General features: G+C 42.9%; 1 protein-coding gene across 1 annotated transcript; it reads right to left on the bottom strand.

The window, feature by feature from the left end:
- Positions 1-66: 66 nt before the first annotated feature.
- On the bottom strand, positions 67-27,819 carry LOC310876049 (ovochymase-like; the record flags this gene model as incomplete). The annotated part of the gene is made up of 17 exons (XM_083789496.1): positions 67-137; positions 276-463; positions 2,456-2,594; positions 3,206-3,464; positions 3,915-4,054; positions 5,976-6,247; positions 7,263-7,425; positions 9,997-10,026; positions 10,869-11,056; positions 12,789-12,927; positions 17,553-17,811; positions 18,262-18,401; positions 20,329-20,600; positions 21,616-21,778; positions 24,363-24,392; positions 25,238-25,425; positions 27,644-27,819. 17 exons carry the CDS (start codon positions 27,817-27,819, stop codon positions 67-69), a joined length of 2,817 nt encoding a protein of 938 aa, XP_083645622.1.

The raw sequence follows: 27,819 nt of genomic DNA, 5'->3' as shown, positions 1-27,819 counted from the left end.
CTGTCGTATTAAAAAGTATTACACTTTGGTCGTTTGTGAAACTAAATGAAAATGACCAAGGGTGAATCAGCGGCTGTTCTCACAGTTGGCATCGACATCAGAGACATAGTTGCGTAACATCCTTCCAATTGCAAATTCTCGCATACATATACAACACACATCCAACTAAATCCCACTGCAACATCAGAACCGATTTTCAGTCATCCATACACATAATCTTTTGCATTATAATGCACGGCAGAATCCCACTTGAGAGACAGACCCCACAACCATACCTTTGTATTCCAAGTGAAAGCCACTGCTCACTATGGAGTTATCACTATGGAACGCCAAGTGCATAAAGTTGGAAGTGCTCTCAATCTTCTCTGGAAGTCTGCTGCCATGAAAGCTACCAATTAGATGACTGTTCTTGTCTGGCCCATCGTAGATGGACAGGAAGTCATAGAAGGGCTCAAGGCTAAAGCTGTGGTAAACAAAACAAAATGAACAAACAAGTTATTGTGCTCAGTCTTCTCAGATTGCGCAAGAGGTTTAGATTCTAAGATTCAAAGAGTACAGTATTTGTCATGTACAGTATGCTTGAGACTACAATATTTGTCACGTATGCCTGAGCGCATATGAATGTTGGTGAGACTCCAGAATGTGCAACCCATGCATTACTATACAATATCCTTGTAAAGTACAAACTAAACTAATAATAATAATAATAATAATAATAATAAGGAGGCATATTTAACTTTTTTGCAGATGGGCGCTCGGGTGGCGCAGTGGTAAAGTGCCTGCCTACCACCGCAGAGTCTGGGGCTTTGAATCCACTGCGGTGCAACTGGCTTTGAGGGAAGCCAGGCTGGGTGATGATATCTGTCACCATACTCAGTACTGGGGCTGTACCTGTACCTGTACCTGTACCTGTACCTGTACCTGTACCTGTACCTGTACCTGGGGCTGTACCTGTACCTGTACCTGTACCTGTACCTGTACCTGTACCTGTACCTGGGGCTGTACCTGTACCTGTACCTGTGAGCAGGGAGTGTTGGGTGGGAGGAGCCGGATGAAGGCTCTACATTTTCTTGGGGGGGTGAGGTAGGTGAGCGAGCAGGTTACAGCAGTGACAATGTGTGTGGGGAGAAATGTATTGACTAAAACTATGTATTACTTTACTACTAAAATTGGGGAGAACAGGGAGTAAAAGGCACAAATATATAATATTACTCAAGTATTTTTGCATAGCATGCACCACAGTGAGTCATGCAATTTACAATTTACAATTTAGCAGACGCTCTTAATCCAGAGCGACTTACATTTAAGCAAGAACAAAAGCATGGGAATACATCACATAAAAGCATTTATCATGAAACATGCGTAAGCTAAGAAGGTAACAGTGGAATATCTATATGATGAAACTATACATACACTATACATAATAAAATATACATATTCACTACTATGCTATACATATGTACTATGGCGTGCTATGACTATATACAATACAATTATAGTGCTGTCTACATAACATGCTATAAGTCTGTGTCAAATGCTATCTAAGCCAACAGAAATGCTATCTAAGGGGTTAGGGTAAGTGCTATGGGCCATGATGGAGTCTGAAAAGGTGGGTTTTCAGGCTACGGCGGAAGATTGGGAGTGATGCTGCAGTTCTGACTGCAATGGGAAGTGCATTCCACAGTTTTGGAGCCAGAAGGGAGTCACAGTGAGTCATGCCAGGCGATTTGCTTTGCCCCTCCAGACAAAGATAAAGAACATAACAAAAAAAGTATCTCTCCCAAGAGGTATAAAGAGATTAAATTGTTGTGACACCGCGGTAGCACAAAATCTTCCCAAAAGGCAATGGCTATGCATAACTATATCGCTGCTATACAATTAATAATTTACTTGGATCCCCCTGGAACTATTGGACCATTAACTTCATAATTCAGTCTCTAAAAGCTCAACAGGAGATTGAGGACAATCTTCCAGCTTTCGTTGCTAAAACCAGGCGGAAGAAAAAAAAACTTTGCAGAAGCAATCCAAGTCTTTAATGCGGCACTTGATATTGAGGTGGAGGCATGATTGGTTTTGAAAGTAGTCAGTGTAGTTTTGTTACTACATTGCATAGAGTCCCCAGACAAATTGTTCAGAAGGCAGATCTCATATTATCTGGAAACACAAGACTACTGGACCATAATGCTGACCTACTGCTCCAGTGCATTTCATCTGATGTCATGTGCTCAGTGTCCTCCACAAAGTTTTAATCATCTGACGTGTGTGACATTTTTCATGTCTCTAAATGCCTGTACACCGGTAACATCCTAATAATACATTTATTACGATTAACTGTTCGAACATCAATGATTACAGCAGGGTTCGGCATATATGCAAATAAAGACCTAACCCAAGAACATCTAATTAGTGAATTGGACTAAAGAAAGAACTACCGTGTCATAGCGCCACTGCTTACCTGATGAAAGCTAATGAGATGACATAGTCAGAGTGGACAGCAATGAGCCAGTCACAATCTTTGTTGAGCGGGTAGGGATGGGGGTAGTTTGGAGAAAGAATTAACCCAGAAGATCCTGTCACATTCCCTCCACATGGAGCTTGAAAGGAAAATGAAGTAGATTTTAACAAAATTACATAATTATACATAATTTCCAGTAGTAATTATTGAGGGGAAAAACTGCAGTTTCCAGCCCATGTGGTTAAGCTAATGTGTCTTCTAATGTAATGATAGTGTAAGAGCAATATTTTATAGCTTACAGCTTACAGCTTTTGAAAAGATAAGTAGCTAGTTATAAATACATATTTGACTACTTAATGTAGTTTTCTACAGCTTGAATCAATTTTCTTCCCACTGCCTGGTGTTGGGGAAATGGAAATATACAGTCAATATTTTAAGATGAAAAGAAAATCCTCAATGGAATTCAAAAGCACTGACAAGATTAGGAATTTTAAACTATCTTAGTATCTTCCCATTAGGGAAGATAGTTTAAAATTAATTACACATTAATAATAAAAAGCTTGCTAATCTCCCAAACTATTGTTTTTATCCACATCCATTAAACAGACTGGAACTCAACACCAATGATCCCATCAATAAGTAAGCTAATATAAGATAAACATGTATATAAAATAATGTCCCATGCCCAGTGCTCAGTTCTTCCCTGGCCAGAATTAATTACATTGATAATTGTTAAATGAATTAACTAACAGTTAATGGGTGGTTGTGTAGTAGGACACTGGAAACCCACGTCGGTGTCCATGCCGTCGGACATGAACCTAACGAAGCCTGGCCGGTCAGAGGTGACGTGCATGCTGATCCAGTCCTGGTAGCGCGACACGCGGGCGTAGACTCCCGGGGTGTTGGGCAGGGCACAGCCCTGGCCGAAGCTCACCACCCCGGACTGGACCCAGCGGGGTGGCGTGCCGTTGCTCATCATGCGGCTCACCATCGGCCCGCCAGAGTCTCCCTGAGGAAATGACAGATTCATGATATCGTTTATAATAAGTCCCCAGCAAAAAACGTTGAGAACCCCTGTCCGAGAACACTAAACATCCTTTTTGTCATACCATCAATAAACACACCAAGTACACCAAATACATGGCAACGCCTAAAATTATTTTAGGGCAAAGATATGTTTTTTGACTTTTATTTACTTTTATGGATACGATTAAGCATGGTAAACCCGGTTTCTAAACAGGCTATAGATGTCTGTCTGCATGTTTTATAGTGAGTGTCTGCGTGTGTTGTGCACGCAAATGCGCGTGCATGTGTGTGCGCACGTGTCTTATGGGGCGTTATGATTAAATGAAACATCTTTGCAGATACAATGGGGTGCCACGTCCCCCCACTTCTAAAAGTAGCACTACAACACTGGATAGAAGGATATGATGGACAGAGAAAAGGTATGATCTGTCACCTGACAGGAGTCCTTTCCTCCTTCATTGAGGCCAGCACAAAGCATGTTGTCTGTGAGGCCATAGTAGCTGCATGTACACTGCTGGTTCCCCACGACCGGCACATCGACTTCCTGAAGGTTCTGGGGAGAGGCCAGGGGAACTATAACGGAAGAGAGGAAAAGGGACTCATTTGTCTTAGGCCCGACTCACACCTTTCGATCTAGCATACAACATTGATGCATGCTAGATGTATACAAAGGGTGTGATACATCTTGCCCCAATGCATTTCCAATGGAAGTCACATGGTTTGACACAACATTTGTGTTGTACGGCTTTCGGCTGTGTTTCGACTGCCCCCCACCCCCTCATACAACACAAATGTTGTGTCAAACCATGTGACTCCCATTGGAAATGCATTGTGAGCTTGCATCAGTCAATAAGTCTCATACAACAAGCATACATCAATCTGTTGTGCACGTGTGAGTCAGGCCTTAGTCTGTTACAAGTAAGAGTAATTCAGAATTTTAAATGTACTTGAGCAAAAGTACAAAAGTATTGGCATCAAAATGTACCGTAAAGTACCAAAATTTAAAGTAATCATTGTACAGAATTTCCCATTTCAAGTTTTCAAAGATCATTTGAAAATAGCAGATCTACAAGCTCACAATGTGTCGCATCGCGAGGCAGTGTGAGCTTATAGATTGGCCGTTTCCAAAAAGTCCACAAAGTAACTAGTAACTAAAGCTTTCAAATACATGTAGTGGAGTAAAAGTACAATATTTGGATCCTAGAAGTAAAAGTATTGGAAATACTAAGTAAACTACAAATACCTCAAAATTGAACTTACAGTAAGTATATTATTTCAGTAAATGTACTTAGTTACTTTCCACCACTGACTTCAAGGTCTGTTCTAACATAGTCGAACATGCAACAGTCCGACAACATAACATGTTGTTGCATATAAGGTAGGAAGCAACTTTTCAATCTACTGCAGCTTTCAGTGTGGTGAAAATAAATGTTTTGCCTTAGTCTGCGAGTGGAGTTGCACTGCATATGAGCAGCATGCGCCGCCCACCAACGCTGTATTCAAAATACCGTAAACTCAGAAATCTCACGGTATCAACACCGTGGCTGTTACTGTCACGGTATTACCGAAATTCGGTAAACCGCGGCTGCCTAGTATGGAGTGGTTCACTGTGTCAAAAGCCTTTTGGAGGTCCAGCATGACCATGCCGCAGTATTTGCCAGCATCCACCTCGTGTTTGATGTGGTGGCTCAAATAGAGGAGGCATGTGTCAGTGGAGTGGGATGTTCTGAAGCCAGATTGGATTTAATTGTGGCTAGATACTTTTCAACCTGTTCATAGACTATTCTTTCCATCACTTTCGAGATGGAGCTTAGAATAGAAATAGGGCAGTAGTCTAATTTACTCCCTTTCTTGTGCAAGGGGGTTACTTTGGCCAGATTGAAATCTTGGGGGACCTGTCCCTGTTTGATGGAGAAGTTTACTATGTGGTTGATGATTGGAGCTATAGAGATGGCAGAGTCTCTGAGAAATTTGGAGGGAATATTGTCATGGCCAGTGGCCTTGTGGGGTTGGAGGGCACTCAATTTCTTAAGTACCTCATCAGTTGTTACCATAACGAGTTTAAAATCGTCTTTAAAACACCTAGGTTTTTGTAGAAGGTTTTAATGTGCTCTACACCAAAAACCTGGTTTTCAGTTTCTGACCGCAGCCTATTTGGTTGTTGAGTAGCTTCCAGAGCTCCCGAGGATTGTTTTCGTTTTCCTCAGCTTTATCATTGATAAAGTTTCTTTTAGCTGATTTGGTCATGGCAGTAACAATATTTCTTAGCTGGTTTCGTTGGGTTTTTATGTTGTATGCATATTATGCTTTGCTGGTTAAGACTCACCCGTGGCTCCCGAGTCCTGACATGGAGCTGCCGTTTAAAACTCACCCGTGACTTTCCTGTGAGGTTAGGATTAGGTTTTCGGGTTTTGGGTAGGATGTCTGTCGGACTAATGTGTTTGGGACTAATGCCTGTCGGACTGTTAGTGCGTTGTATGCACTTATTACTCACCACCACTACCTTCCGTCCCCCAGCCAGTCACCCAGCTCATAGTTCCACTGTAGAAGGTGCTGTTCGTCGCCGCCAGACAGACCGGGCGGATGTACGGCGTGAAGGTGACGGGGTGGGAGAGCCTCAGCAGAGCCATGTCGTTGTCATGCGACATCTGGCCGTACTGAGGATGGTTGATGATCTGCACCACCGTGCGGTTCACCTCATTGGGGTTCATCAATTCTTGGGACTGGCGGCCCAAGAAGATGATATAGTTGTTATTGGGATCAGGGCTGCAAGAGAGTGTGTGGAGGAGGGGGTAACAATGAATTACCTGAGGTATGCACATACATAAAGTGAGTGGTAAATTGAGTGGTACACACTGATAAGCAACAGCATACGCGCGCATCACGGCAGCAGAAGAACACCACCTCTCATAAGATGTAATGGAAAAATTCTAACTGCACTAACTGGATTTTTATTGTGATCTCTCGCCCTTGAAATATATAATCCCTGGTTTCTGTTGTGTTTGAACAATAATAGCAATTCAAAACAGTTGTCCTCAAAACCACACCTTCAGTCGCTGTCATAAGAACGGGAGGTGCGCTCATGATCACGGCAGGAGAGCCTATTTGTGCACGGCTGCACGCGCACCTGCAGCCCATCAAGTATAATTTATGCTTCGTTCCGCAATGGTGTCACGCACGCAGACCTCTACGCTCACAACAGTCGCATCTGCGATGCGATGTGAGCTTGTATATCAGCTGTTCTCTGTGTGCAATACTGTTGGGCTTTGAAGTATAAATGTCTCCTAGGGTGCACCTCACTAGCCAATTAACTCACAAGAGGAGGTTCAATGGACTGAAACCAGCGCTCCCCAAAACAACAGGTTCGGAGATCTGTTGGGAATTGATTACATGAAACAGTCACCCGTGCGCCCAGTCCCAATGTTTGTAAACAATGAATTGGTCTATAGAACTTTTCTGTTTGGATGTATGGGCTGTCGAGGCCAGAAAGTAGTTTTTTTTGCCACTTCCTGGTATGATGATGATTTCACACACGCACATGCAAAACGCACACATCCCTTTTATGAACACTGATAGGGATTCAACTATCGATTTTTCTCAGGGATTATTCTATAAATTTGCGATTAATTTAACTAAAATATTTTGATAACACGTCACATCGCAATGCCTTGTGAGCTTGTAAATCAGCAATTTTCAAAAGAAAATTACCTTTCTACTTTATTGACGTGCAAAAAACAAGGATTTATTATTAATCATTTCAATTAATTAAATTATGTCTCACTTTTGGAAGCAGTGGGCAGCGGACAGCACCCATTCATTGTTGATGAGGGAACCTCCACAGAAATGACCGTAGTAAGACTGTATGCTGACCTGCCATGGCCAGCTGCCAGGCGGCGCGGTCTGCCCTCCGACGATCTTCTGGTTCATGGGAGCCTGGCCGCACACTTAACAAAACAACACACTCATCATGTGTACTGAAGATGATGATTATTATTACTTCTACTAGTTTGGGATGGGACCGGTTAAATCGCTCACAATAATCATACCGCGAGAAGATTTAAATGTATGGTGAAATTGTCCTCCATCACATACTAGGATTAATTAGCGTTTGTTGAGCTGCAAATTCGGTACCAATTCAATACCACTTAAATCCTCTACACTTGATAAAACAGAGCACAGCAAGTATTGCAAGTTAGTCATATAAGATTGTTGTACGAGTCTAACATATTCTATTTGAAAGTACATTGCTGCATAAATAAATACTATATACTTGATATCTTTCTTGTATCTTACCATGAGTGCATATCATTACTGTCAAGCAGAAACACATCTCCATATTTCATGATTTTTCATAAATTCATCCCTACGTTAGACTTTGCGGTGTGAGTGTCGCAAAAAAGTAGCAAAAAGAGATGTTATGCATTGTGCAGCTTTGTCGATCTGCTATTATATGTATATATATATATATATATATATATATATATATATATATATATATATCCCAGCACACTGGGGATACTGGCAGGTGCTCCCAATGTACTGATTGGCACCCAATTCCCCAACCTGCAGGCCTTGTGGAGACAGGTAGAGTAGTCCCTGGTAGGCCAAGCTACAGGGGGCTGTGACAATAACTAGTTGAACAATTTTTAAATGTTTTTCAAAAAAAGACGAAGTTTAGGGACACAGGGTAAAGCACTGATAACTAGAAAAAGTGCCCTTCTGGGCACAGGTCTCCACCAGGATTTCTTCCTCAGCCTAGTGGGAATATGCGTGCACAGTTTCATCGCAATCGGACGCTGCGTTGAGGAGTTGTGGCGAATTGTACAAAGCGGGCTACTCCTGAAAACTGTAGGAGCCAATCGTGGCCAATCAGGATGGAATATGAGAAATCAAACAAACCTGTCTTGATCACATGACTATGGAGATCATGTGTACCGATTTGCGTGAAATTTGGATAAAATCTGAAGGAGTAATAATAGAAAATGTGTTTTACATATGTCGGCCTCCTGGTGGTGCTCTAAAGAGCAGATGTGAAAAATTCCAGACAAAGGTTTTTCCTTGGCCTCTAGGGAGTTGGCATACAAAGTTATCCACAGATCCGTGCAGTTAGAGGTAAAAACACTTTTCGGCTAGTTATAGCGCCACCTTGAGGCTGAGTTGAAATTGTTCATGTGGCATTTCGTCCTCGGCCTAGTGGGAATGTGGGTGCCCAATTTCACGGAAATCACGCGATGTGTTCATGATTTGCAGCATTTTGTTTGAAACTGAGCACTCCTGTGAACTTTGGAAGCCAATCTTAACCAATCAGGATGGAGTCTGATAAATCTGAAAGACCCCTTTTGTTGAATGGCTCTAGAGAGACTGTGTACCAATTTGCGTGATGTTTGGACAAAATCTGTAGGTGTACTGTGCAAAAACTTGTTTTGCACAAAGCGGCCTCCTGGTGGCGCTATAACAGGCCGTTCTGGAAAGTTTGGGGCAGAGGTTCATCGTTGGCATCCAGGGAGTGTGTGTGCAAAATTTGGCATCGACCGGGTTAACGGTGGCCGAGATTAGCTGCTCACGGACACACGGACGGACGGACGGACACACGGACACACACACGGACGGACGGACGGACGGACACACGGACGGACGGAGTGCAAAACATACTCTCCCCACATGCCTTCGGCCTGGTGGAGACAAAAATAGGGCCCCAAGGGCTAAAACGATAACACACAAAAAGTCCTGGGGACTTGTTTCCATTGTGGTCCGTATTAACCCTAGAACGCTAAACATCCTTTTTGTCACACCATCACTAAACTCAGGTATATTTTACCCAATGTTAAAACACACACACACACACACACACACACACACACACACGCAAAGTAGATATTATGGGGGGCCCTATATCATAGGGGAGCAAAGTCGGTAAAAAAAAAAAAATTAAGATGGGAACCTTTTATCCACCCATTCCTGGAACATGAAATGAGAGAGAGAAACATGGCTAAACACGGGTGAAATTCACCTGAACACCTGCCTGTAGAAAATAAAAAACAGGGATGTGGGCAGGGAAACAAACCTACGTTCTATGATGTCACTGAGCATCATGGAGGTACTGAAAGACCCACCCACCTCAGAAAATATAAAAGAAAATGCAAAAAAGAAAATCTAAAATATGCCACGACAAGTCTTTGCCACAGACACATTTGTCCGTGTACGGGCAAATCGATGACCCCTGGTTACTTTCCAGAAAGAAATGCCTTTTGTGACGCATTCTTCTTTTGCACAACACTGTCATGCGATAAACTAATATATGGAAATATGGAGATGCTTGCCTGACAAGAGATGATGAGCATACTCTGAGCTCTTTAGAAAAATAAGCAGTTATTTTAGATGCCTAAAGTGAGAAATTGAATGAGCTTAAACAGTGCTGCTAATCCTGGATGCTTGCCAGACACATATTTTGATGCCTGTTGTGAGTAACAGCCTGAAATTGAAGACAAACGCTGCAGATAAACCTGGATGCTTACCAGACGCAGACCACGGTTGTTGTGCAGAGTCTGAAATTCATAGCAAAGAAAGACATTCGTAAGGTCTCATCAGTACACATCACAGATTAATATGGAGCATTTCCGTGCAGCATACAATTATGTCATGCTGCGTTCATGACTACGGTACCAGGCTGGGGGCCGAGACCGCACGCGCGAGGTCGAGGTTTTTTCTTTTTCAATTCCACCAGGGGCCACAAGGGGGCGCTCGGCCCGCGGGCCGCCTATTGGGGAACCCTGGTCTGGTGTCTCTCGAGCAGAGATGATGTACTCTGGACCAAATCAGACCGGAGCGATATGCAGCGGTATGCGGCCGCTAGAGGCGGGATCAACGTGAGACTGATGACATAATGAAGCTGTGCCACAGCACAAATGTAAACACAACCTAACAAGACTACAACTCGAAATTATTGTGGAGATATCAGATTGTTGTCCCGCTGCTTCCGGTTCATCGTTTCTGCTTGAGAGATCCCAGATGCAGGCAGGAGGAAGGAACTTGTGAACTCAATACTGCCGCAATTTGGCAGTATTGTAAGTAAGTCAGGTTCAAATTGAGCACCCATTTGACAAAACTGTCGTATTAAAAAGTATTACACTTTGGACGTTTGTGAAACTAAATGAAAATGACCAAGGGTGGATCAGTGGCTGTTCTCACAGTTGGCATCGACATCAGAGACATTAGTTGCGTAACATCCTTCCAATTGCAAATTCTCGCATACATATACAACACACATCCAACTAAATCCCACTGCAACGTCAGAACCGATTTTCAGTCATCCATAGACATAATCTTTTTATCTTTTGCATTATAATTCACGGCAGAATCCCACTTGAGAGACAGACCCCACAACTACCTTTGTATTCCAAGTGAAAGCCAGGGTAGCTCACTGAGTGATCACTATGGAACGCCAAGTGCATAAAGTTGGAAGTGCTCTCAATGTTCTCTGGAAGTCTGCTGCCATTAAAGCTACCAATTAGATGACTGTTCTTGTCTGGCCCATCGTAGATGGACAGGAAGTCATAGCCCGGCTCAAGGCTAAAGCTGTGGTAAACAAAACAAAATGAACAAACAAGTTATTGTGCTCAGTCTTCTCAGATTGAGCAAGAGGTTTAGATTGTAAGATTCAAAGAGTACAGTATTTGTCATGTACAGTATGCTTGAGACTACAATATTTGTCACGTATGCCTGAGAGCAGTGAAATGTTGGTGAGACTCCAGAATGTGCAACCCATGCATTACTATACAATATCCTTGTAAAGTACAAACTAAAATAATAATAATAATAATAATAATAGTAATAATAATAATAATAATAATAATAATAATAAGGAGGCAGTCATTTTTTATTTAACTTTTTTGCAGATGGATTCCAAGGCCCCTTTTCCACTAGCAAGGTGGAACCTAGCCCTGTACATGACTCTCATATTCATACGAGAGTCATGACGCAACTTCACCCTTGTTTTTGCAGACGCTACATTTACAAATAATTAAAATATATAAACATTTTTTTAGTTCTGGGTTTGTTTCCACAGCGCACAGCGGTACGGCACGGTTTCAGACCAGGTTCTCAGAACCTTTTTTCGGCCCTGCTTTTGAGGTAGTACTAACACTGAGTTCTGGGAACCTATGGGCGGGGCCAGCAGCGCTGCTGCTCTTGATTGGTTGAGCTGAGGTGACAACACTGAGGAGACCGGAGCGAGGCGAAGCGCACAGCCAGCCACACAACACAAGACCGCACATTTTAAACTTCTGAGTGCGACACAGGCAGCGCCGCGGACACACAGAAAAATAACCTGGAAAAGCACACAGAAACACTATGGCCACGAGAGAGGGAGAGAAAGAGCGTGTGTGTGTGTGTGTGTGCGTGAGGGAGAGCCATAAAGCTGTCGCGACGAGTTTGCTTGCAGTTGTTGTTCTACCGCTAACAGCTAGGCTAACTGCAGAGAGGGGTGTCCGGGGGTGTGTGTGTGTGCGAGAGAGCCATATATTCTAAATTGTCAGAACAGAAGCACAGTATTATGAGGCTAATGCTACTGGAGATTAGTAGAGTATATTGTTTTATACACGGACAGCAGTGTGCACTAGACTTTTTTTTCAGGGCAAGGCATTAGGCATATCATTACTAGAAATGTGCTGTACACATTGGAATAATTAAATTCAACTAGCACAATGGTTAACTGATTTGTATTTGCACATTTCTTGATATTGACATTACAACTGGACTGGATGTTATGGCACAATCTGCTCAAGAGGCACTATAATTGCAACCCACACTCATGTTGAATGCTATATTCAAAAGGTGGGTTATCATTTAGCATCATATGAGCTATACGAGGATGCCCCCCCAACTGGTCTTATGCATTTAAAACGGGTGTTTTACTGTTTTCCCACTCCCCACATGGAAAGGGGCAAATATAGCCTATATAGCGGCAAATATAGCCTATATGCAGAATGTATGCTGCATCCATGTTCATACACTTTACTTATTACTTATTATATACTTATTTACTTATTACTTTACTGCTAAAATTGGGGAGAACAGGGAGTAAAAGGCAAAAATATATAATATTACTCAAGTAATAAAGTGTAAACTAGTAAAAACCTAATAATTTTGGTGAGTAACCAATACCATAGACTAATAGGATATTATTATAATAGGATCATTATTTTCTTTGCATAGCATGCACCACAGTGCTATAGCAGTGAGTCATGCCAGGCGATTTGCTTTGCCCATCCAGACAAATATAAAGAACATAACAAAAAAAGTTACTTACCTGATGAAAGCTAATGAGATGACATAGTCAGAGTGGACAGCAATGAGCCAGTCACAATCTTTGTTGTGCGGGTAGGGATGGGGGTAGTTTGGAGAAAGAATTAACCCAGAAGATCCTGTCACATTCCCTCCACATGGAGCTTGAAAGTAGATGAAGTAATGAAGTAGATTTGAACAAAATTACATAATTATACATAATTTCCAGTAGTAATTATTGAGGGGAAAAACTGCAGTTTCCAGCCCATGTGGTTAAGCTAATGTGTCTTCTAATGTAATGATAGGGTAAGAGCAATTTTTTATAACAGCTTTTGAAAAGATAAGTAGCTAGTTATAAATACATATTTGACTACTTAATGTAGTTTTCTACAGCTTGAATCAATTTTCTTCCCACTGCCTGGTGTTGGGGAAATGGAAATATATTTTAAGATGAAAAGAAAATCCTCAATGCAATTCAAAAGCACTGACAAGATTAGGAATTTTAAACTATCTTCCCTAATAGAAAGTTATAATATTCATTACACATTAATAATAAAAAGCTTGCCAATCTCCCAAACTATTGTTTTTATCCACATCCATTAAACAGACTGGAACTCAACACCAATGATCCCATCAATAATTAAGCTAATATAAGATAAACATGTATATAAAATAATGTACCATGCCCAGTGCTCAGTTCTTCTCTGGACAGAATTAATTACATTGATAATTGTTAAATTAATTAACTAACAGTTAAGCTGTGATGAAACAACATATTGGCTGACCTCAGCCCTTGATTAGCTACAGTGAGGATAACACTTGGCAACAGCTCAAGATGTGTCTCGACTCTCGAGTGCTTTCTGTTATCCTACATATATACCTGTATATCTTTTACGGGTTTGATAAGAAATACATTCTCTGATGTTATCATAAGTTATAGAAAGTACTCTCCGTCTCTCACATGTATCATTTATTTTACTCCTAATCCCTATACACTGCTCCTTCACTTGTTCATTTCTGCCCCCATGTACTTTCCCACATCTCCCTCTCCACCGCTCCCTCTCTCTTTCCATCTCCTCCCCCTCTCTCTCGGCATTATTCTTCTTTCTCCCTCTCCCTCTCACCGATGCAGCTTGGTGGACTGGGTTGCCAGTAGAAACTATTTTCCAAGTGGATGCAGGTGATTCTGCTCTCCCCCTGTAATTCGTATCCTGGATCACAGGAGAAGGTCACTGAATTGCCAGGCTCCCGCCCTTCTCCATTGCGACTGCCATTCATTGGCAGACCTGGGTCGCTGCAGGCTGTCGCGAGCGAGCCTGAAGGATGGACACGCACACACACACACACACACACACACAGTCACTCACAGAAAGGTAGGCAAGCTTACAGTGTATGGTATAATATACACAACACCCACAGATGCAAGAGCCTACACACTAAAACACACATGGTGCACATACAAACGTACAAAAGGGATTAATACATACAATGCAGCAGACAGCTGTCAAGCTATAACTCTTGCTCAAACACAGTTAGAGAAAACAGCATAGTGTTGACTGATCTCTGCAAGTGAATGCCTGTGATGCTCTCAAAGTTGTGCAGCAGCCCAATGAAACAAATCCAAATGAGTAGTAGCCTACAAATCATATCAATTCCTAGGTCATCCCTGTGGGTGCAGGTTTAGACTAGTTGGATGGTATACTCGGCTAAACTGTCAGGTGAAAAGAAGTGGCTTGACTCCTCATGGATTGAAGGACGCATGAGGTCAGTCCGTTGCTCTCCCCAGGTTGGCAGAGGGAGTGTAGTGGCCGTAGCGTAAAGGATTACATTAGACAATTAAAACTGGCTGAAAAAAATGGCTTAAAAATCCTGTGATAAAATAATAGGTAAAATGAATAGCCACAAGGGGGCGCTCAGCCCGCAGGCCGCCTATTGGGGAACCCTGGTCTGGTGTCTCTCGAGCAGAGATGATGTACTCTGGACCAAATCAGACCGGAGCGATATGCAGCGGTATGCGGCCGCTAGAGGCGGGATCAACGTGAGACTGATGACATAATGAAGCTGTGCCACAGCACAAATGTAAACACAACCTAACAAGACTACAACTCGAAATTATTGTGGAGATATCAGATTGTTTTCCCACTGCTTCCGGTTCATCGTTTCTGCTTGAGAGATCCCAGATGCAGGACCGATTTTCAGTCATCCATACACACATAATCTTTTGCATTATAATGCACGGCAGAATCCCACTTGAGAGACAGACCCCACAACTACCGTTGTATTCCAAGTGAAAGCCAGGGTAGCTCACTGAGTGATCACTATGGAACGCCAAGTGCATAAAGTTGGAAGTGCTCTCAATCTTCTCTGGAAGTCTGCTGCCATGAAAGCTACCAATTAGATGACTGTTCTTGTCTGGCCCATCGTAGATGGACAGGAAGTCATAGCGGGGCTCAAGGCTAAAGCTGTGGTAAACAAAATGAACAAACAAGTTATTGTGCTCAGTCTTCTCAGATTGCGCAAGAGGTTTAGATTGTAAGATTCAAAGAGTACAGTATTTGTCATGTACAGTATGCTTGAGACTACAATATTTGTCACGTATGCCTGAGAGCAGTGAAATGTTGGTGAGACTCCAGAATGTGCAACCCATGCATTACTATACAATATCCTTGTAAAGTACAAACTAAACTAATAATAATAATAATAATAAGGAGGCAGAGTCATTTTTTATTTAACTTTTTTGCAGATGGATTCCAAGATTGTATATAAAGTAATAAAGGGGCGCTCGGGTGGCGCAGTGGTAAAGTGCCTGCCCACCACCGCAGAGTCTGGGGCTTTGAATCAACTGTGGTGCATCTGGCTTTGAGGGAAGCCAAGCTGGGAGGATGATATTTGTCACCGTACTCCGTACTGGGGCTGTACCTGTACCTGTACCTGTACCTGTACCTGTACCTGTACCTGTACCTGTACCTGTACCTGTACCTGTACCTGTGAGCAGGGAGTGTTGGGTGGGAGGAGCCGGACGAAGGATACAGCAGTGACAATGTGTGTGGGGAGAAATGTATTGACTAAAACTATGTATTACTTTACTGCTAAAATTGGGGAGAACAGGGAGTAAAAAGCAAAAATATATAATATTACTCAAGTAATAAAGTGTAAACTAGTAAAAACCTAATAATTTTGGTGAGTAACCAATACCATAGACTAATAGGATATTATTATAATAGGATTATTATCTTTTTTGCATAGCATGCACCACAGTGCTATAGCAGTGAGTCATGCCAGGCGATTTACTTTGCCCCTCCAGACAAAGAAGAACAACAAAAGAAGTATCTCTCCCAAGATCTCTCCGAGATTAAATTGTTGTGACACCGCGGTAGCACAAAATCTTCCCAGAAGGCAATGGCTATGCAGTGTGAAAAGATCGTTTCATATTGTAGTGCTGTATATCAAATCACATACTGCAGTGACAGAGAGAGAGAGAGCATTTGTTTTCAAAATAATGAGCTTGGTTTATGACAGAAAGGTAAATTGCTTGGAGATAATTGCATTTGAGTTGAATCAAGGCAACTCCAATTTACAATCATAACTATCGCTATACAATTAATAATTTACTTGGATCCCCCTGGTATTAAACTCATAATTGAGGTGGAGGCATGATTGGTTTTGAAAGTAGTCAGTGTAGTTTTGTTACTACATTGCATTTTATAGAGTCCCCAGACAAATTGTTCAGAAGGCAGATCTCATATTATCTGGAAACACAAGACTACTGGACCATAATGCTGACCTACTGCTCCAGTGCATTTCATCTGATGTCATGTGCTCAGTGTCCTCCACAAAGTCCTTGTTTTAATCATCTGACGTGTGTGACATTTTTCATGTCTCTATAAATGCCTGTACACCAGAAACATCCTAATAATACATTTATTACGATTAACTGTTCGAACATCAATTATTACAGCAGGGTTCGGCATATTATATGCAAATAAAGACCTAACCCAAGAACATCTAATTAGTTAATTGGACTAAAGAAAGAACTAACGTATCATAGCGCCACTGCTTACCTGATGAAAGCTAATGAGATGACATAGTCAGAGTGGACAGCAATGAGCCAGTCACAATCTTTGTTGTGCGGGTAGGGTTGGGGGTAGTTTGGAGAAAGAATTAACCCAGAAGATCCAGTCACATTCCCTCCACATGGAGCTTGAAAGGAAAATGAAGTAGATTTTAACAAAATTACATAATTATACATAATTTCCAGTAGTAATTATTGAGGGGAAAACCTGCAGTTTCCAGCCCATGTGGTTAAGCTAATGTGTCTTCTAATGTAATGATAGGGTAAGAGCAATATTTTATAACAGCTTTTGAAAAGATAAGTAGCTGGTTATATACATATTTGACTACTTAATGTAGTTTTCTACAGCTTGAATCAATTTTCTTCCCACTGCCTGGTGTTGGGGAAATGGAAATATACAGTCAATATTTTAAGATGAAAAGAAAATCCTCAATGCAATTCAAAAGCACTGACAAGATTAGGAATTTTTAGTATCTTCCCATTAGGGAAGATAGTTTAAAATTCATTACACATTAATAATAAAAAGCTTGCTAATCTCCCAAACTATTGTTTTTATCCACATCCATTAAACAGACTGGAACTCAACACCAATGATCCCATCAATAAGTAAGCTAATATAAGATAAACATGTATATAAAATAATGTCCCATGCCCAGTGCTCAGTTCTTCCCTGGCCAGAATTAATTACATTGATAATTGTTAAATGAATTAACTAACAGTTAATGGGTGGTTGTGTAGTAGGACACTGGAAACCCACGTCGGTGTCCATGCCGTCGGACATGAACCTAACGAAGCCTGGCGGGTCAGAGGTGACGTGCATGCTGATCCAGTCCTGGTAGCGCGACACGCGGGCGTAGACTCCCGGGATGTTGGGCAGGGCGCAGCCCTGGCCGAAGCTCACCACCCCGGACTGGACCCAGCGGGGTGGCGTGCCGTTGCTCATCATGCGGCTCACCATCGGCCCGCCAGAGTCTCCCTGAGGAAATGAGAGATTCATGATATCGTTTATAATAAGTCCCCAGCAAAAAACTTTGAGAACCCCTGTCCGAGAACACTAAACATCCTTTTTGTCATACCATCAATAAACAAACCAAGTACACCAAATACATGGCAACGCCTAAAATTATTTTAGGGCAAAGATATGTTTTTTGACTTTTATTTACTTTTATGGATACGATTAATCATGGTAAACCCGGTTTCTAAACAGGCTATAGATGTCTGTCTGCATGTTTTATAGTGAGTGTCTGCGTGTGTTGTGCACGCAAATGCGCGTGCATGTGTGTGCGCACGTGTCTTATGGGGCGTTATGATTAAATGAAACATCTTTGCAGATACAATGGGGTGCCACGTCCCCCCACTTCTAAAAGTAGCACTACAACACTGGATAGAAGGATATGATGGACAGAGAAAAGGTATGATCTGTCACCTGACAGGAGTCCTTTCCTCCTTCATTGAGGCCAGCACAAAGCATGTTGTCTGTGAGGCCATAGTAGCTGCATGTACACTGCTGGTTCCCCACGACCGGCACATCGACTTCCTGAAGGTTCTGGGGAGAGGCCAGGGGAACTATAATGGAAGAGAGGAAAAGGGACTCATTTGTCTTAGGCCCGACTCACACCTTTCGATCTAGCATACAACATTGATGCATGCTAGATGTATACAAAGGGTGTGATACATCTTGCCCCAATGCATTTCCAATGGAAGTCACATGGTTTGACACAACATTTGTGTTGTACGGCTTTCGGCTGTGTTTCGACTGCCCCCCACCCCCTCATACAACACAAATGTTGTGTCAAACCATGTGACTCCCATTGGAAATGCATTGTGAGCTTGCATCAGTCAATAAGTCTCATACAACAAGCATACATCAATCTGTTGTGCACGTGTGAGTCAGGCCTTATTCTGTTACAAGTAAGAGTAATTCAGAATTCTAAATGTACTTGAGCAAAAGTACAAAAGTATTGGCATCAAAATGTACCGTAAAGTACCAAAATTTAAAGTAATCATTGTACAGAATTTCCCATTTCAAGTTTTCAAAGATCATTTGAAAATAGCAGATCTACAAGCTCACAATGTGTCGCATCGCGAGGCAGTGTGAGCTTATAGATTGGCCGTTTCCAAATGGTCGAAGTCCACAAAGTAACTAGTAACTAAAGCTTTCAAATACATGTAGTGGAGTAAAAGTACAATATTTGGATCCTAGAAGTAAAAGTATTGGAAATACTAAGTAAACTACAAATACCTCAAAATTGAACTTACAGTAAGTATATTATTTCAGTAAATGTACTTAGTTACTTTCCACCACTGACTTCAAGGTCTGTTCTAACATAGTCGAACATGCAACAGTCCGACAACATAATATGTTGTTGCATATAAGGTAGGAAGCAACTTTTCAATCTACTGCAGCTTTCAGTGTGGTGAAAATAAATGTTTTGCCTTAGTCTGCGAGTGGAGTTGCACTGCATATGAGCAGCATGCGCCGCCCACCAACGCTGTATTCAAAATACCGTAAACTCAGAAATCTCACGGTATCAACACCGTGGCTGTTACTGTCACGGTATTACCGAAATTCGGTAAACCGCGGCTGCCTAGTATGGAGTGGTTCACTGTGTCAAAAGCCTTTTGGAGGTCCAGCATGACCATGCCGCAGTATTTGCCAGCATCCACCTCGTGTTTGATGTGGTGGCTCAAATAGAGGAGGCATGTGTCAGTGGAGTGGGATGTTCTGAAGCCAGATTGGATTTAATTGTGGCTAGATACTTTTCAACCTGTTCATAGACTATTTTTTCCATCACTTTCGAGATGGAGCTTAGAATAGAAATAGGGCAGTAGTCTAATTTACTCCCTTTCTTGTGCAAGGGGGTTACTTTGGCCAGATTGAAATCTTGGGGGACCTGTCCCTGTTTGATGGAGAAGTTTACTATGTGGTTGATGATTGGAGCTATAGAGATGGCAGAGTCTCTGAGAAATTTGGAGGGAATATTGTCATGGCCAGTGGCCTTGTGGGGTTGGAGGGCACTCAATTTCTTAAGTACCTCATCAGTTGTTACCATAACTAGTTTAAAATCGTCTTTAAAACACCTAGGTTTTTGTAGAAGGTTTTAATGTGCTCTACACCAAAAACCTGGTTTTCAGTTTCTGACCGCAGCCTATTTGGTTGTTGAGTAGCTTCCAGAGCTCCCGAGGATTGTTTTCGTTTTCCTCAGCTTTATCATTGATAAAGTTTCTTTTAGCTGATTTGGTCATGGCAGTAACAATATTTCTTAGCTGGTTTCGTTGGGTTTTTATGTTGTATGCATATTATGCTTTGCTGGTTAAGACTCACCTGTGGCTCCCGAGTCCTGACATGGAGCTGCCGGTTAAAACTCACCCGTGACTTTCCTGTGAGGTTAGGATTAGGTTTTCGGGTTTTGGGTAGGGTGTCTGTCGGACTAATGTGTTTGGGACTAATGCCTGTCGGACTGTTAGTGCGTTGCATGCACTTATTACTCACCACCACTACCTTCCGTCCCCCAGCCAGTCACCCAGCTCATAGTTCCACTGTAGAAGGTGCTGTTCGTCGCCGCCAGACAGACCGGGCGGATGTACGGCGTGAAGGTGACGGGGTGGGAGAGCCTCAGCAGAGCCATGTCGTTGTCATTGGACATCTGGCCGTACTGAGGATGGTTGATGATCTGCACCACCGTGCGGTTCACCTCATTGGGGTTCATCAATTCTTGGGACTGGCGGCCCAAGAAGATGATATAGTTGTTATTGGGATCAGGGCTGCAAGAGAGTGTGTGGAGGAGGGGGTAACAATGAATTACCTGAGGTATGCACATACATAAAGTGAGTGGTAAATTGAGTGGTACACACTGATAAGCAACAGCATGCGCGTGCATCACGGCAGCAGAAGAACACCACCTCTCATAAGATGCAATGGAAAAGTTCTAACTGCACTAACTGGATTTTTATTGTGATCTCTCGCCCTTGAAATATATAATCCCTGGTTTCTGTTGTGTTTGAACAATAATAGCAATTAAAAACAGTTGTCCTCAAAACCACACCTCCAGTCGATGTCATAAGAACGGGAGGTGCGCTCATGATCACGGCAGCAGAGCCTATTTGTGCACAGCTGTACATGCACCTGCAGCCCATCAAATATAATTTATGCTTCGTTCCGCAATGGTGTCACGCACGCAGACCTCTAAGCTCACAACAGTCGCATCTGCGATGCGATGTGAGCTTGTATATCAGCTGTTCTCTGTGTGCAATATTGTTGGGCTTTGAAGTATAAATGTCTCCTAGGGTGCATCTCACTAGCCAATTAACTCACAAGAGGAGGTTCAATGGACTGAAACCAGCGCTCCCCAAAACAACAGGTTCGGAGATCAGTTGGGAATTGATTACATGAAACAGTCACCCGTGCGCCCAGTCCCAATGTTTGTAAACAATGAATTGGTCTATAGAACTTTTCTGTTTGGATGTATGGGCTGTCGAGGCCAGAAAGTAGTTTTTTTTGCCACTTCCTGGTATGATGATGATTTCACACACGCACATGCAAAACGCACACATCCCTTTTATGAACACTGATAGGGATTCAACTATCGATTTTTCTCAGGGATTATTCTATAAATTTGCGATTAATTTAACTAAAATATTTTGATAACACGTCACATCGCAATGCCTTGTGAGCTTGTAAATCAGCAATTTTCAAAAAAAAATGACCTTTCTACTTTATTGACGTGCAAAAAACAAGGATTTATTATTAATCATTTCAATTAATTAAATTATGTCTCACTTTTGGAAGCAGTGGGCAGCGGACAGCACCCATTCATTGTTGATGAGGGAACCTCCACAGAAATGACCGTAGTAAGACTGTATGCTGACCTGCCATGGCCAGCTGCCAGGCGGCGCGGTCTGCCCTCCGACGATCTTCTGGTTCATGGGAGCCTGGCCGCACACTTAACAAAACAACACACTCATCATGTGTACTGAAGATGATGATTATTATTACTTCTACTAGTTTGGGATGGGACCGGTTAAATCGCTCACAATAATCATACCGCGAGAAGATTTAAATGTATGGTGAAATTGTCCTCCATCACATACTAGGATTAATTAGCGTTTGTTGAGCTGCAAATTCGGTACCAATTCAATACCACTTAAATCCTCTACACTTGATAAAACAGAGCACAGCAAGTATTGCAAGTTAGTCATATAAGATTGTTGTACGAGTCTAACATATTCTATTTGAAAGTACATTGCTGCATAAATAAATACTATATACTTGATATCTTTCTTGTATCTTACCATGAGTGCATATCATTACTGTCAAGCAGAAACACATCTCCATATTTCATGATTTTTCATCAATTCATCCCTACGTTAGACTGTGGTGTGAGTGTCGCAAAAAAGTAGCAAAAAGAGATGTTATGCATTGTGCAGCTTTGTCGATCTGCTATTATATGTATATATATATATATATATATATATATATATATATATATATATCCCAGCACACTGGGGATACTGGCAGGTGCTCCCAATGTACTGATTGGCACCCAATTCCCCAACCTGCAGGCCTTGTGGAGACAGGTAGAGTAGTCCCTGGTAGGCCAAGCTACAGGGGGCTGTGACAATAACTAGTTGAACAATTTTTAAATGTTTTTCAAAAAAAGACGAAGTTTAGGGACACGGGGTAAAGCACTGACAACTAGAAAAAGTGCCCTTCTGGGCACAGGTCTCCACCAGGATTTCTTCCTCAGCCTAGTGGGAATATGCGTGCACAGTTTCATCGCAATCGGACGCTGCGTTGAGGAGTTATGGCGAATTGTACAAAGCGGGCTACTCCTGAAAACTGTAGGAGCCAATCGTGGCCAATCAGGATGGAATATGAGAAATCAAACAAACCTGTCTTGATCACATGACTATGGAGATCATGTGTACCGATTTGCGTGAAATTTGGATAAAATCTGAAGGAGTAATAATAGAAAATGTGTTTTACATATGTCGGCCTCCTGGTGGCGCTCTAAAGAGCAGATGTGAAAAATTCCAGACAAAGGTTTTTCCTTGGCCTCTAGGGAGTTGGCATACAAAGTTATCCACAGATCCGTGCAGTTAGAGGTAAAACACTTTTCGGCCAGTTATAGCGCCACCTTGAGGCTGAGTTGAAATTGTTCATGTGGCATTTCGTCCTCGGCCTAGTGGGAATGTGGGTGCCCAATTTCACGGAAATCACGCGATGTGTTCATGATTTGCAGCATTTTGTTTGAAACTGAGCACTCCTGTGAACTTTGGAAGCCAATCTTAACCAATCAGGATGGAGTCTGATAAATCTGAAAGACCCGTTTTGTTGAATGGCTCTAGAGAGACTGTGTACCAATTTGCGTGATGTTTGGACAAAATCTGTAGGTGTACTGTGCAAAAACTTGTTTTGCACAAAGCGGCCTCCTGGTGGCGCTATAACAGGCCGTTCTGGAAAGTTTGGGGCAGAGGTTCATCGTTGGCATCCAGGGAGTGTGTGTGCAAAATTTGGCATCGACCGGGTTAACGGTGGCCGAGATTAGCTGCTCACGGACACACGGACGGACGGACGGACACACGGACACACACACGGACGGACGGACGGACGGACACACGGACGGACGGAGTGCAAAACATACTCTCCCCACATGCCTTCGGCCTGGTGGAGACAAAAATAGGGCCCCAAGGGCTAAAACGATAACACACAAAAAGTCCTGGGGACTTGTTTCCATTGTGGTCCGTATTAACCCTAGAACGCTAAACATCCTTTTTGTCACACCATCACTAAACTCAGGTATATTTTACCCAATGTTAAAAAACACACACACACACACACACACACACACACACACACACACACACACACACACACACAAAGTAGATATTATGGGGGGCCCTATATCATAGGGGAGCAAAGTCGGTAAAAAAAAAAAAATTAAGATGGGAACCTTTTATCCACCCATTCCTGGAACATGAAATGAGAGAGAGAAACATGGCTAAACACGGGTGAAATTCACCTGAACACCTGCCTGTAGAAAATAAAAAACAGAGATGTGGGCAGGGAAACAAACCTACGTTCTATGATGTCACTGAGCATCATGGAGGTACTGAAAGACCCACCCACCTCAGAAAATATAAAAGAAAATGCAAAAAAGAAAATCTAAAATATGCCACGACAAGTCTTTGCCACAGACACATTTGTCCGTGTACGGGCAAATCGATGACCCCTGGTTACTTTCCAGAAAAAAATGCCTTTTGTGACGCATTCTTCTTTTGCACAACACTGTCATGCGATAAACTAATATATGGAAATATGGAGATGCTTGCCTGACAAGAGATGATGAGCATACTCTGAGCTCTTTAGAAAAATAAGCAGTTATTTTAGATGCCTAAAGTGAGAAATTGAATGAGCTTAAACAGTGCTGCTAATCCTGGATGCTTGCCAGACACATATTTTGATGCCTGTTGTGAGTAACAGCCTGAAATTGAAGACAAACGCTGCAGATAAACCTGGATGCTTACCAGACGCAGACCACGGTTGTTGTGCAGAGTCTGAAATTCATAGCAAAGAAAGACATTCGTAAGGAAGTCTCATCAGTACACATCACAGATTAATATGGAGCATTTCCATGCAGCATACAATTATGTCATGCTGCGTTCATGACTACGGTACCAGGCTGGGGGCCGAGACCGCACGCGCGAGGTCGAGGTTTTTTCTTTTTCAATTCCACCAGGGGCCACAAGGGGGCGCTCGGCCCGCGGGCCGCCTATTGGGGAACCCTGGTCTGGTGTCTCTCGAGCAGAGATGATGTACTCTGGACCAAATCAGACCGGAGCGATATGCAGCGGTATGCGGCCGCTAGAGGCGGGATCAACGTGAGACTGATGACATAATGAAGCTGTGCCACAGCACAAATGTAAACACAACCTAACAAGACTACAACTCGAAATTATTGTGGAGATATCAGATTGTTGTCCCGCTGCTTCCGGTTCATCGTTTCTGCTTGAGAGATCCCAGATGCAGGCAGGAGGAAGGAACTTGTGAACTCAATACTGCCGCAATTTGGCAGTATTGTAAGTAAGTCAGGTTCAAATTGAGCACCCATTTGACAAAACTGTCGTATTAAAAAGTATTACACTTTGGACGTTTGTGAAACTAAATGAAAATGACCAAGGGTGGATCAGTGGCTGTTCTCACAGTTGGCATCGACATCAGAGACATTAGTTGCGTAACATCCTTCCAATTGCAAATTCTCGCATACATATACAACACACATCCAACTAAATCCCACTGCAACGTCAGAACCGATTTTCAGTCATCCATAGACATAATCTTTTTATCTTTTGCATTATAATTCACGGCAGAATCCCACTTGAGAGACAGACCCCACAACTACCTTTGTATTCCAAGTGAAAGCCAGGGTAGCTCACTGAGCGATCACTATGGAACGCCAAGTGCATAAAGTTGGAAGTGCTCTCAATGTTCTCTGGAAGTCTGCTGCCATTAAAGCTACCAATTAGATGACTGTTCTTGTCTGGCCCATCGTAGATGGACAGGAAGTCATAGCCGGGCTCAAGGCTAAAGCTGTGGTAAACAAAACAAAATGAACAAACAAGTTATTGTGCTCAGTCTTCTCAGATTGAGCAAGAGGTTTAGATTGTAAGATTCAAAGAGTACAGTATTTGTCATGTACAGTATGCTTGAGACTACAATATTTGTCACGTATGCCTGAGAGCAGTGAAATGTTGTTGAGACTCCAGAATGTGCAACCCATGCATTACTATACAATATCCTTGTAAAGTACAAACTAAAATAATAATAATAATAATAATAGTAATAATAATAATAATAACTAGAAAAAGTGCCCTTCCGGGCACAGGTCTCCACCAGGTTATCCACAGATCCGTGCAGTTAGAGGTAAAAACACTTTTCGGCCAGTTATAGCGCCACCTTGAGGCTGAGTTGAAATTGTTCATGTGGCATTTCGTCCTCGGCCTAGTGGGAATGTGGGTGCACAATTTCACGGAAATCACGCGATGTGTTCATGATTTGCAGCATTTTGTTTGAAACTGAGCACTCCTGTGAACTTTGGAAGCCAATCTTAACCAATCAGGATGGAGTCTGATAAATCTGAAAGGCCCGTTTCGTTGAATGGCTCTAGAGAGACTGTGTACCAATTTGCGTGATGTTTGGACAAAATCTGTAGGTGTACTGTGCAAAAACTTGTTTTGCACAAAGCGGCCTCCTGGTGGCGCTATAACAGGCCGTTCTGGAAAGTTTGGGGCAGAGGTTCATGGTTGGCATCCAGGGAGTGTGTGTGCAAAATATGGCATCGAAAAACTTGTTTTGCACAAAGCGGCCTCCTGGTGGCGCTATAACAGGCCGTTCTGGAAAGTTTGGGGCAGAGGTTCATGGTTGGCATCCAGGGAGTGTGTGTGCAAAATATGGCATCGACCGGGTTAACGGTGGCCGAGATTAGCTGTTCACGGACACACGGACACACGGACACACGGACACACGGACGGACACACGGACGGACGGAGTGCAAAACATACTCTCCCCACATGCCTTCGGCCTGGTGGAGACAATAATAATAATAATAATAATAATAAGGAGGCAGAGTCATTTTTTATTTAACTTTTTTGCAGATGGATTCCAAGGCCCCTTTTCCACTAGCAAGGTGGAACCTAGCCCTGTAAACATGACTCTCATATTCATACGAGATTCATGACGCAACTTCACCCTGGTTTTTGCAGACGCTACATTTACAAATAATTAAAATATATAAACATTCGCATTTCAAATATAAAGTACTCACAAAGTGTCCCACGGGTGTTAGTTAGTAGCAGCGCCAGCGATTAGAATTTCTGCATCCCGCGTTGTTTAATAAAAAGCATTTTTATCCGAGGTGTTATTTTGCCATTGGCTTTCAACTACGCGCCCCTATCGGTCGGGAGGAGGGTGGCACTCGGTGTGTTCGATATCGGTACGCTGACCGCCCTGCCAATACAGACTAATAGGCGAGTGTGCTCCCGGTGTGCAACTGTGGATTTCCCAAACGAACCCCGTTTGAAAAAAGTAGCCGGAGAGCTCGGACAAAAATGCTTTTTATTAAAGAACGCGGGACGCAGCAATTCTAATCGCTCGCGCTGCTACTAACTAACACCCGTGGGACACTTTGTGAGTACTTTATATTTGAAATCTGAATGTTTATATATACGGAAATCTTGTAAATGCAGCGACTGCAAAAAACAGGGCAAAGTTACTGCATGACTGTCATGATAATTATCATGGCAGTCATGTTCCAGGGCTAGGTGGAACCAGAACTTTCCAGAACCTGAACCTATTTTTTTAGTTCTGGGTTTGTTTCCACAGCGCACAGCGGTACGGCACGGTTTCAGACCAGGTTCTCAGAACCTTTTTTCGGCCCTGCTTTTGAGGTAGTACTAACACTGAGTTCTGGGAACCTATGGGCGGGGCCAGCAGCGCTGCTGCTCTTGATTGGTTGAGCTGAGGTGACAACACTGAGGAGACCGGAGCGAGGCGAAGCGCACAGCCAGCCACACAACACAAGACCGCACATTTTAAACTTCTGAGTGCGACACAGGCAGCGCCGCGGACACACAGAAAAATAACCTGGAAAAGCACACAGAAACACTATGGCCACGAGAGAGGGAGAGAAAGAGTGTGTGTGTGTGTGCGTGAGGGAGAGAGAGAACCGGTTACCCGATCACAAGCAAGACTGCACTCACAGCAGCAACTGTTGCTTCCGCAAACAACGGCCGTTCCCATCGCAACGCACCACGGCTTCCACGCCTTCCAGAGCGCCGCGAGCGCCTCGAGCGCCTCCCCCACGGAACGGACCACGGACGCAACTTCAAGATCAGCCCATGAACTGCAGACAACCAACGCCAGTGGACCCCCACATACCACCGCAGGCGTCTTGTTCGCCGAAGCCACCCCAGCGGCAGTGATCAT

The sequence above is a fragment of the Protomyctophum parallelum genome (genome assembly GCF_964188405.1).
Source record: "Protomyctophum parallelum genome assembly, chromosome: 18".
NCBI classification, from domain to species: Eukaryota; Metazoa; Chordata; class Actinopteri; order Myctophiformes; family Myctophidae; genus Protomyctophum; species Protomyctophum parallelum.
The sequence above is the reverse complement of the archived record's forward strand: the minus strand, read 5'-3'. Positions and strand labels throughout refer to the sequence as shown.